Raw genomic sequence first — 12387 nt, 5'->3', positions numbered from 1 at the left:
TCGAGATATATATGTTTGTATTGTTTTTTTACATCAACATTTATTTATATGTATTTCCTGACTTTGAAAACAGGATTTTGGTAAGACAGACGATGATGGAGGGGGATCAATAAATTCAGATAGGGAGATTTTTTTTTTATTGAGGTGCTGGTTGGTCATGTAAAAGTTGGGTTGTTTGAAGTCAGCATGTAATGATTTAAAAAAAAAAAAGGCAATTTTAGATTTTAATTATTACATATGTTACTTGATAGACGCTTTTATTCAATCAATGGTATCAATACTGTGGGCAATCCCCACAGGAGCAATTTGGGGTGAAGTGTCTTCAGCATGTCGTTGTGCCCAGGGGCACAACGACATGCTGACTGCAGTGGGGTTTGAACCTGTGCTCCCCTGATCCGAACACCAACGCACTAGTCCACTGCGCCAAACGCCTCCCGTGTGGCATTATTCAATGCAAATTGATGACATGTTTTACAGGTACATATTTTGATATGAAATGAAAAACCTTATTGGTAATTGTATTGTGATATCAATATTATTCAGAGTTTAACCTTGCAGAAATATTGCAGGCATGTATTTCATGCTGGAGGCTTGAGGTTTAAACTATAAACTCTGTTGTTCTGTTTATATTAAATAAACCATCTAATTTCTCCTCCATTGTGCAACATTTTTTCCGGCAGTCCAAACTCAGAAGTTGCCAGCCCACTAAGGAAATGCAGGCGATTAAGTGTAGGAGGATGAGGATAATTACAAGCTGGCAATATCCAGCCCAGTCCCCAATTCCCAGATCCTGCCTGCATGCCATCCTCGCTCTCAGCACCTCAGCTGGAGAGGAAATGATCTGCTCTGCAGCTCACCAAGAGAAGAATCACAGTTCTTCGACGTAGGCTAAATGTACCTGACCCAGATGAGCAAGGACTTTGGCCTCCATAAGAGTGCAATCCAAAATTAATCCTTTTAATGCAGACATTGAAAAAATAGGTACAAAAGCAGATCAATAACCTTTAGTTTAGAATTGTAGACACATATATATATATATTTTACAGTTTCACAACCTGATATATAAGTGTGCACACTGCAAAATTATACAGTATAGTCTTGTAATCTAGTGCTGAGTCAATTAGTTGATAAACGGAAAAAATATTTTAAAGTAATTTAGGGAATCCTTTTGTTTTTAACAATTTCAAAAACCAAAAAGACCAACATCAACAATCGCTTCATTTTAAGTTCATTTCTTCCTGCTAAACATATTTTAATAGGGCTGAGCAATTCCCTAAAGTAAGCTATAGTTGTTAGCAAATGTTAATTCAAAAAGAAGAAGTGGTGCAAAACTTTGGACTATTTTCAGTCATGGATTAATTGCCAAATAACTGGTAACATATTGCGTGGTAGTGTAACAGTGTGGATTATTGATTTATTTTTAACAGTTTTTGGACAACAATTGTGTTCTTGTGACTGAGAATAACAAAAAGAGAGACTAATGCCAGCTTTAATCTGAAATGGACAGACACTTTGAAAAATTAAGAAGTTATTGCATTTAGAAACAGAACACACATTTCCACAGCAGGTTAAGAATTTAATTATTTATTTATTTATGTATTTACGTATTTCTATCTCCAGATTCACCCACCCGAAAAATATAAATTCCGGTGTATTCCAAAAAAAAAAAGAAGGAACAATGGCATCTTAATCAATCAACAAAATCAAAGTGGCAATAATTATTATCATTATTACAATAATAATTCAATGATCAGAATATCCACATTCATAACAAATCCATATACAACTGCAATACACTCTTCAACACCACTCTTCCATTAATATACACAAAATCCCCAAATGTCTGTCCTGTCAAAACAACAATAGAGGAATTTTGGGGAGGGGGGGGGGGCTATGGCTTGTCAAGGGGTATGAAGATGAGTGACCAGAGGATTAAATGGAGCTAAGGTTAGTTAGAGTATAAGGGGGGGAGGCACACTTATTTAGTAAGGACCTATACAAAAACAAGCAGTGTTAGGTAACGACAGTTTACTTTCATGGAAGGTTTTGCCAGTCTAACTGAATCTTAAGAAATGTTAGAGGGCTCCATGAAAGGCAGAATTTGGGGAACAAAATGTCAAGAAATATATAAGGGTTGTCGGAATAAATATATAACTCTGAATGACAACCGTTGCAAACATATACCATATCCTGAAGTGAAAGTCAGATACGCAAGAACTCAAAACAGGTCGAGCATTTTCAAAGAAATGCAGATGGAGGATTCTGGAAAAATTGTCTTAGTCTATATATGTACAAACATTGCTTGGTCACCCAAATCTACTTAGAAAAGCTTTTGAGTTGGTCAGAAAATGAGTGCAAGCTTAAGATTATGTGAGTATGACAGCTTTAAGAATGCAACTAAGTGACAGACCTTGCTGATATTCTAAGTCTGTGCACTAAGTGCCTCTGATAGCTCAGTACATTTAAAAACCTTTCCATGCCTCAGTATTGGTAACTTGAGGAGACCTATTCATAAAAAGAGAGAGAAATATTAGAGGAAAAATAACTGTACACTCTGCATATACAAACAAACTGTATATACACATGGACATACCATATATACACATTTATCCAGTATATACACAAAGATTTAGCCAGTACACTCAATTATGTACAAACACATTCACTCGTTTCAGCAGGACCTCTAACATATCTCTCTCTGTCGTCGGTTCAGTCATAAGTGCGAGTGGCAGGGATTTCAACGTGTCGTGTCAGTGGGGTCCATCCATTGAAATGAATGGGGAGTTTTACAGCAATTTGACTGCAGAAATGAGGCCACACTGAAACCAAGATGTCATCCTCTGCTCGGTTAAACTCGACAGAAACATAGTCGAAAGTGGAGTACAAAACAATAAGAATGTCCTCATCCAAAGACGTTCACATCGTCTGTAAATGGAGAGCTCCATGGCGATTGTTGGGCGAGAAACATCCGTCCACTTTTTTTGTTTCGAATGATTATAACCAACAGGAAGGGGGGGGGGGGGGGCACAGGTCACAGCAACGTGCAAACTGCTGCGAGGGGAGTAGGTAAAACACAAGTTTGTCCCTTTCTTCACAGTCCTTTAGGGCAACGATACTCTCCACAAGATTGTCTGAGTAAGAATACTTGCTTCATATAAAATGGATTATTTATGAACTTCCAATAGATAACTTCCAAGAAATAAACATCTGCTCCGGGAAGATTTCTGACGAAGAGTTCTTTTTAAATACTATTGTAAGAATATGCAATATCATAGAAATATAAATAATAACATTCTGTCCGGTTTTTCAAAGTCTTCATTGAAGCAAGAGTTTTGTTCTGAAGCAGTTTCATTTGTTGTATTAGGCTGTGCATATTTAGTTTCCTCTTAACTCAAAGTCTGAAAGAGATACAACGGAAAAGCTAAAACTATGAATAAAGAAAGAGATCAAGTGTGTCTAAACTGGAGTAAAAGTAAAGTGGTTAAATAATGCTTTGAGAATCCTTGATAGATAAAGAGTGAGTAGATGAAGAGGAGTCAAAGGGTAATTTGAAAAGACTATGAGAGAGATAGATTGAGAGAAATAAATGCTCTGAAAGTAAATCAACTTTGACTGAAATGTTAAGAGAAGTCAAGCACCTTTGAAATACATCTTACCCACAATACACCTCCCCTCTCTCTCATTTTTGGGCATCACGCCTTCCTTGGCCTTTGTGTTCCTCCGTTTTGCTCGATCAGAGTGCATAGCTGTTCTTTGCATGCTCAGCAGGCTAACAAACACCAATATGTGTCCAGCCTACCTTTAAAAAGTGAATTGTAGATCCAACCCGAGGTGTCAAACACATTTAAAAAATCTTGTTATCAAATCAGAGAGAGAGAACCCAAGTAAAGTAAAAAAAAAAAGAAAAAGAAACCCAGCATTTCCTTACATGGTCCGCTGGGGCTCTGCACCATCCTTTGAGCAAAGAGAATGGGACCAATGCCCCAAGTTCTCCCTTTGTCAGCCAATCGCATCACGAGAGAGGGCTCTGGACATTTGGCTATGCCACCCTGCGGACTGCCGATGGTGCATCAGCCATTTACGTTCCACATTGTCCTCCATGAAGCTTTGAGAGTGGCTAGGGGGAGAAAAAAAGGGTAGACAGAGAGAGAGAAGAAACGGGGGAGGGTGCTTGATCAGGTGCTATTTAAGCATAGCTTGAGACCGAGTATCTGCATGGTGGCAGTCTTTCCAAAGCTAGACTCATCTTTATATAGTTGTTGTGTTCAGCTCTGAGGCAACTGCTTGTTTACCTGAGTCACTGAGGTATTTTCACAGCAATGTTAATTTCTCAATCACGGATAATCTCACATCTCTGAAAAGAGAGTGACGTTCAAACCTAGAGCGCTTTTAAATCCAACATTCTTCCCACACAAGTAATTTCACAAGAAAAAAGTAGCCCTACGAGGTGTCTCAATAGAAGACAATCTTCCCCTGCTAGCATTATTAACATTTGGTGGTTCAACAGTTAAACATTCATTGAGAGTATGAATCTAAGCTAATCCACTAGCATTGGCCTACAAAGTGCTAGCGTTGACCTTTGACACTGCAAAGTAGTCTGTTCACCCTAAAAAAAATGGCTGGCACAAAGCTGATGTGAAACTCTTCAACCTGCACGTTTAGACAAGCGACAAGCGAGTTGTTTTAGAGTGACACCAGTGTGAGAGGCTACAAAGACAAAAACAACAGACAGTTCATACACAAAATGAAGCAATATGGACACAATACAAACGTTTCAAAGACTTGGATTTTAAGCATTTGACACATGACAACTGAAGAGTTCATTTCATAAACACATCATACAGTATTTCTAAAATGTACCCTGAACGTCTTTTAATTTAATGCTGTTATCAAACGGTTTTAGAAATAGATGCCATTCTTTTGGTTTTAATCTTCATATTATGGAAACTACACAAATAACTACGTTATTTCAAGCATCAGGGGTGGTATATATTATTGTCTTAAGCAAGGCATTATTATGTGCATTTGGTCGATGACTAGCTAGTCTACTGGCCAAAGGATGCTCAATATATTTATCCCAGGCACTTAATGGCACGCAAACCTAAATGGTTGAAATTGTCTTTTCACACACGATAACAGTGGCAATGTTTGTAAAAAAATCTGATAAATGTGGCCTAAATCAAAAACATAAGGAGACGATGGTAAAGCTGCAACATTAGTTTTGGTGAAAACTCTGAGAGGAATCTGTTTTTGAAATGATTTAGGTTTACGTTTACTAAATAATGTTTTATACACTATAGCTACTATACTAATACTATTGGCACCGCTTATCTTCTTTATATGAAAACAATGGACCAACAGTTATTAACGGAAAAATAACCTTAGAACGCCATTCATCAATTTCATTCAAAGTAACTTCATTCAATGTTAATAGTATTAGTTCTCTGTGAACACTGAGCACTTTGGGGCTGGGTCTTTACAAATATGAAATAACCTGCTCAATAGATAATCCATCAAATTTGAGCAGGGAGCTGCTTTCATTAACTGTGAATACAACCAGAGATTGGAGGAGTGCGCTTCTAAAACACAGATATGGAAACCCAGACAATCCTTTTGGACATAAGAACATAACAGGATGCACAAAACAACAAAGACAAAGACACAGAAAACATACTGGAGCAATTCAAGTCCTGTCAAAGACAAATCGCAGGAGAGAGAAAGAGAGCAAAGACAGTGAGTGAATCATGGAAGAGGCAGTGCTATGGCAGACACAAACATTTGACTTGGAAAATGGCACCATTTGTTTCTGTTTAGCACCAGTTTATCACACATCGGTTTTGAGATTGAGAAGAGAAAAATTGCAAAAACTCAGTCCAAAAAGTCCCTTGGATTGAAAAAAATAAAGAAGAATTCCGCCAAAAAGTCTTCTGTCACACAAACCTCTACAACGCTTGATCTTGTGACTTTGACTCTCAGGTTTCAGCCCACAGATAATTTCCTGTTACTAGCAAAGCTAACCTGGATCTCCACCTGTTACCTCTGTATCAGATCGCTATTGGAAAACCCTGTTGAAAAACACTCAAAGGCACTAAGAAAGCCAGACTACATCACCACATCTCTACCTACACAATTTGCAGCCTGGCGTGTTCAGGATAGGTAAAATGAACGCACCTACATCCACGGGAGTCAAGGGGTTACTATAAACTAGCTTATAGCGCTTGCTAATGGCTACTATGAAGTCATTGGGGTGACATTCTATAGTGCTTGTTGTTTACATGTATTGATTTCTCATGAAGCCACAGCCGGGCAATGAGTGCACAGAGCAGGTGTTCACATGTCGACTTGTACGTCAAATGCTTCGTTTGACTAATTCTAAGAGTTACGTGATAAGGTATCATAATCTTGTCCTGCAAGACTGATACTTACTGCAGCTCCATGTGAGCGTCAAGAGAACAAGTGTCCAGTGAAGAGCCCTTTGTGTTGTGTGTTCATGTGATATGCACTGTACAGTAGCTGAATGATTACGACTCATCTCCTGCACACTTTTTCTTCTCTCTCTTGCCACGGGAATAAGAATATCTACGGATCATTTTCAGAGCATTATCTAAATAGGGGGATAAAGCGAGGACAGCTGTGTGTCACCTCTCTCTGATTTGGCTCAGTGTTGTGTTTGACCTACTCCCCCTTCTTCTGCTATGACTGTAGCTGCTGTTGCCGTGGTTCCAGTTGCCTGTGAGGTTGTCATGGGGGAGGATGTTTGGTTGCCAGGGAGCTCTCCATTCTGACTAGGATGTTGATGAGGAGTGGGTAGAGAGGGAGGGTCTACAGTTTGGGGGAGGACTCCATTGTGGGGCGCGCTGTCAGAGGAAATGCCCGAGGAAGAAACTCGGAGGCCTTGATCGTCGGTTAGCGCTCCTCCTCCTCCTCCTCCTCCTCCTCCTCCTCCCTCCTCCTCCTCCTCCTCCTCCTCCTCCTCCTCCTCCTCCCCCTCCACCTTCAGTTCTCACACCGGGGTCTGCGTAACCCAGGGAGGAAAGCTGGTTTTCCTGGCGAAATAGAGAGAGAGGGGAAAGAGGAGTGGGAGCGGGGAGAGATGGTCGTAGAAGAGCGATTGGAGGGATGTGAGGAGTTGTAAAGGAGATGTCCAATCAAGGCAGATAACGTGACATGTAGAGGGAACAATTACAGTGTAGGAGGACGTGAGAATAGTAAGATAAAGATGGATAAAAGGACAAGGAGGAAAATCACCAGAAAAGAATGTGATCGTATTGTGTGGAAGTGGGAAAACATCAAACATTGAGAAATACAAAGAACCGGTTTGATGAGTACATGAAAGCAATGTTAGAAGCAAAGTAGGGAGGAATTAGAAAATAAAAGACAAGTGAAAAGGGATTGGAAGAATCACACAGAGAGAAAGAAAGAGAGAGACAGAGAGAAGAGAGAGTCAAATGAGTTACGAAGTTGATGCATGACGTACACATATAGAAATGGCAGCACAGGAAAAAGGACACAGGGAAAGAGGGGATGAAGAGGAATTACAATTATTGAGGTCAAAGGGTCCTGATCCACCTTTTATGAGAAGCAAGTAGTGTTTATCGGGTGTGAGGAAAAGTAAAGTGTCATTGAGAACATATCATGATCAATAACAACTTAATGTGCGAGATTGGGTAGCTGAAAGATTTTAGAAGACTACAGAAAAACACTACAATTATGGCTTCTTCAATCTTAACAGCATAGCTAGCATCAGCCTGCTACTGAAGTCATGCAAAAAAACGTTAAGCTGCAACTAGCTCAGCGCCAAGTTCAATAAAGCAAGATAAAAAGTTGCATCCTTAAGCCTGGCAGGAAATCCAAACCTGTCGAAATCACCAACCGAGAGTCCAACCCAAACTCATTGGCGACAGAGCTGCTGCATGGGTGTTCATCCTGGGTTGGAGCTTTTGATTAGTGATTAAGTCAAAGTTTGGTTTTCCGTCTTTTCTTACCGACATACTGTAGGTGCAGAATAACAGCAATGCAAGACTAGTTTCATTATTAGTTTATATCAAGGTCTGTTTGCCAGCCTTCACTCCCAGTCATGTTCACTGACGTCTGTGTAGGAGCAGTGGGAAAAGAAAACAATTGGGTTATTGTGCCCATAGACATCTATGAGGACTTTATATAAAACTGTACTTATCCAAGGGTTACCGCAAGATGATTTGAATATAGATGCATTTTAAAAGCGGAAAATCACAGCTTTACCATCAGACCTCTGGTAGAACCTCTTCAAATAATTGCACTTGATGTATCTTGCCTGGCACATTTGCTGTGTGGTGTCTAGACATAATTACAGAGGCTCAAGTGCAGAGCCATATAAGGCATATAAGTGGATATATGTGTGCAGTTATTTAACTCGGTACATTGCAAAATGTGTGTGACATTATATACCACTGTAATGCTTATACAGGAAGTATGAAATACTGTATCATGAATGGAATGAGGTGCTTTAGAGGGAGAGACAGGAAGTAGGAAAGATAGTTTGGTCTGCATCCAGTATAGGAAACGAATCAAAGGCAAATTATCACTGGATAAGCTGTGTCTGTTGGGTGTGTCCATTGTGGGTGAAAAGTGTTTCCATTTCACTTTTTAAAAAAGGCAGAAAAAAAGTTAAAAAGAAAGAAAAAAATTACCCCAAAATCTGATGTAAATTAGAGGGCCTTTTTCTCTTCTCAATCAGAACCAAAATGAATGAAAACATTTGCAGCTGGTGCTCTGAACAGCTACAGTATCTGCTTTGGTTACAGATGGTTACAGGATGCCAGTAACATGACTCCACTAACACTTGTTTGATTACTCTCAAAAACAACCAACAGTGCCGTTTAATATCCATATGTAGACCATTACACATGTCTATTAAACTCAAGAAAACAAGCAGCTGAACAAAGACATGGCAAAATGTTGACTGACATCCTTTTTTTAAAACTTACCAAACTCGCTCCACTCTCTGTGGGCTGCAGTGTTTGATTACTTGGTGCATTCAATTACAGCTTGATTTGAGTGTTTTTTATGCTAATGAAAATTGGGGGTACTGGAGACAGAAACACAAAACACTTAGTGGAGAACTGAAATGTTAGGTGTATTGTAATGATGCAGATACAGTATCGTACACACATGTTCTTACCCATCTCCTCCAATCTCGTATCAATTATCGTGGATGTCTATAAAGCAATCTGTAAAATCTTCCTCACTTCCACATGTGAAAGTGGTGGTTTGATCGACTTTTATGTGGCATGAAAATAAAACTGGTATGGTTTAAGAGGACTAAAGCTAGCCAGGTAAAGTGCTCTAACTCTGGTGCAAAATGAAAAGAACCAACGTATTATTAGCATCTCACTCATCCTCAGACGCACAAATGGCGACGCCCCCATTCAACCAAAAGTGTGCTCAGGTGCCAATATACATACACAAACACATAAATACCAGAAACACAGACTCACTGAAAGGAACAGAAAACACAAAAACATGTGCACAATAATCAGTGTTCTTCAGGGAAGGATCGGGTCGGATACGGAGATTTCCCATAATTGACGTTCTTTATCTGAGGCTGTGCTGGGAAGTGATGAAAAACTTAATGGAAATGTAAGTTCATGTGTCTAGGAGAAAAAAGCGTTCAAAAATCTATTATAAAAGAGAATTCACAATATTTTGGAGACTTCCAGACAGATTTACTAAAGTTAAAATACCACCATTTTTATATTTTATTTCTTGTTCACAAATCTGGACAGAAGTCTATGTAAACATAAAACATGTGTGTATTCTCTTTAAATTCAGATGTTTTGTTTACATGGCTGCTTGAAAGAAAATAACAATTTTGCAATCAAAATTGTTTAAGAATGACATCAGGGTTTCACTGGGCTATTGTAAAACAGAAAGTATTTTGCTTCCTGTGTGTACAGCAATGGTAATATTGTATATTTTTTATTGAAAGGTTGTTCAGTTGAGTGTTGTTTATTAAGACTATTAGTAAATTCAAAGTTAACCAAGGCAAAGTCTAAAATGGGATGAAAATCATCAGAAAATATCGGAGCGAATCAATGATATTTATTGATTTTTTGTATTTCCCTGAAATGTACAGGAAGGTCTCCGTATATGACATGAGAATCATTTGCTGAAATAATGTTAGCATACAGTATGTGTGTGTGTGTGTGTGTGTGTGTGTGTGTGTGTGTGTATGTGTGTGTGTGTGTGTGTGTGTGTGTGTGTGTGTGTGTGTTGGCATTTTCACTTGCAGAGGGCTGCAACAGTCACACACAAAACATTTGATCTTTAATATTTTTCACAAAGGCATGTCATATGCTCATTGGTCAACATAAAGAGACAAGCAACCTCATTCATGTCATATAATTCAAATAAACTTCCTTTTCAAAGTCTGTCTCAGAATATAAACAGTGACTACAAGAAGGCAAGTTATTGTGTTGTGAGGGTGACAACAAAACCAAAGCAGCCCAACATATTTTTCCTGTTGAGTAAAAAACAAAGAAAATATATATTTGTTGTGTCGTGAAGAGAAGACGATCATGGCACTTTGCATACATTTAGAGAAGATCCTTCAAAGATGCATTAGGCACGATGTGCATGGAAAAAGTAAATTGTTAATCTTTTGCCATGCTGACTCAACACATTGTCATGCTGATTCAAACAATTCAAGTGTCCAAACTCTGAGTCATATTACATTGTATACATACAGGAAGAATACATGAGAGTTCTTCATCTGTAGGTGCCTGAAATAGCTTCACAACACCACAAGTGGGGTTTCACTGTAACCGTAACTATGCAAATAAGTTAGCTAACTAAGCTAGCTTGGAGTAGTTAGCCGTATCCTAACGGGTTAACAAACAAACACAGAGTCTTGAGTTAATTATAAGTCTGTTTCGAATACCTCATTCTAAATAGTAGCAATTTTCAATCAAAAACTTTAAAAGTTATTATTCTGGAGTAAAAAGTGATCAGTCAGCCTGGTGCTGGATTCTTACATTGCATTGCATGATTTATGAGTGCTACAGTTATTTCAGATGAACAGCTTTCACCCTCAATCTTCTTAGTGCAGGTTTTAATCTTTGAAATGTTTTTGTTGTCACTCTTTCAACACAATCCTTCAAGTAACCACTGTCCAAACACTCTGTGACAGGCCTCTTTTTCTGAGAGATGGATGGGAACGTGAGTGGGCCTGTCAGTGTGTTGGCTTGCAGTGAGTTCACAGGGTGCTGCGTATGGACAGGGACGCACATAGAGAACAGTAGAAGAGGAACAGAGGCAGCAGGTTATGGATGAAGAGTGAGAGTTTGCCGGTTTGTTTATTACCTGGTTATTCGGGGTGGGACAGGCGCAAGACGGGGCTGCACTAGGATGGACTGACGCCTCCCCTAAGAGAAATCACCGTATCTCATCAACATAGGAGGAGAGGAAAGGAGAGGAAGGGAGGATTGAAAGCAAGAGGCAGAAGGAGGAAGCTGAGGAAACTACAGCCACCCAAACCAATACATACACAATGTAAAATGAAAAGTGAACAAACAACAAGGACATATAAAAAAAACATAAAAATGCTTACAAACACACATTAACACATTAAAACATTATCAGATAACCCAACAGCCTGGAAGCGTTTAAGCAGCTCGCCATGCGGTGTATCATTTACAAAAATCATGCTCAGGATAAGAAAGAAAAAGGCATTAAAACGTGAATTAAGCGACATCTGCATCTGATAAATCCCATGGACTTTGGAAAGCTGAACCTTTTGCACGTTTCCTGGTTCAGAAGCGTAAAATAACATGCTCATACAAGCATGCAATCATTTACTACATGAAGATAAATATATACACACTTGAAAAACCCATAATTATATTTGCATCAACACACTATGTCCTAAATTCATAGAGAATAGGATTTCTGCATTTGAATTAACACACATCACAACCCACTCTCACTCAGAAATGACCAACATTCAAGAAGTAGCAACAAAAGGTGCACATAAGGCAGTGTCCAATCAAATCTTATATGAATGAAACATTGATATGATTGATGTCACTGCAACCTCAGGAATCCGCTTCCTCTTAAATACAACTCACTGATACCTGGTGCTCAGAAGAAAGTACACAAAGTCAAGCAAAAACTAAAGGAAGCTTCTAGAAATTAATAATTTAACAGCAACAAAACTTATGTTAAATACACATAATATATACATTCTTATGCGGCTTTCTCAAGTCATACCAGTCAAAGGATAACAGAAAACCAGTAGGGACAATAAGGCTATCATAAGTTATTATATGTTGCATTAAGATTCTACAGCTGTACCAACATTTAAAAAAACCGATATAACAACCAATTAGCATGACCAGATGAGCGGAGGCA

At 38.8% G+C, this 12387-nt stretch overlaps 1 protein-coding gene across 1 annotated transcript in view; it reads right to left on the bottom strand.

The window, feature by feature from the left end:
* Positions 1–1568: 1568 nt before the first annotated feature.
* syngap1b (synaptic Ras GTPase activating protein 1b) overlaps positions 1569–12387 on the bottom strand; it is a 119928-nt gene continuing 109109 nt past the window's right edge. The window contains 2 exon segments of the mRNA XM_034211314.1: positions 1569–4117; positions 11341–11402. Of these exon segments, the coding sequence (XP_034067205.1) occupies positions 4000–4117; positions 11341–11402 (180 nt within the window). The 3' untranslated portion in view covers positions 1569–3999.

This window comes from Gymnodraco acuticeps, unplaced genomic scaffold, assembly GCF_902827175.1.
Source record: "Gymnodraco acuticeps unplaced genomic scaffold, fGymAcu1.1, whole genome shotgun sequence".
In the NCBI taxonomy this organism is placed as follows: domain Eukaryota; kingdom Metazoa; phylum Chordata; class Actinopteri; order Perciformes; family Bathydraconidae; genus Gymnodraco; species Gymnodraco acuticeps.
This window is presented reverse-complemented; position numbering and strand designations above follow the sequence as displayed.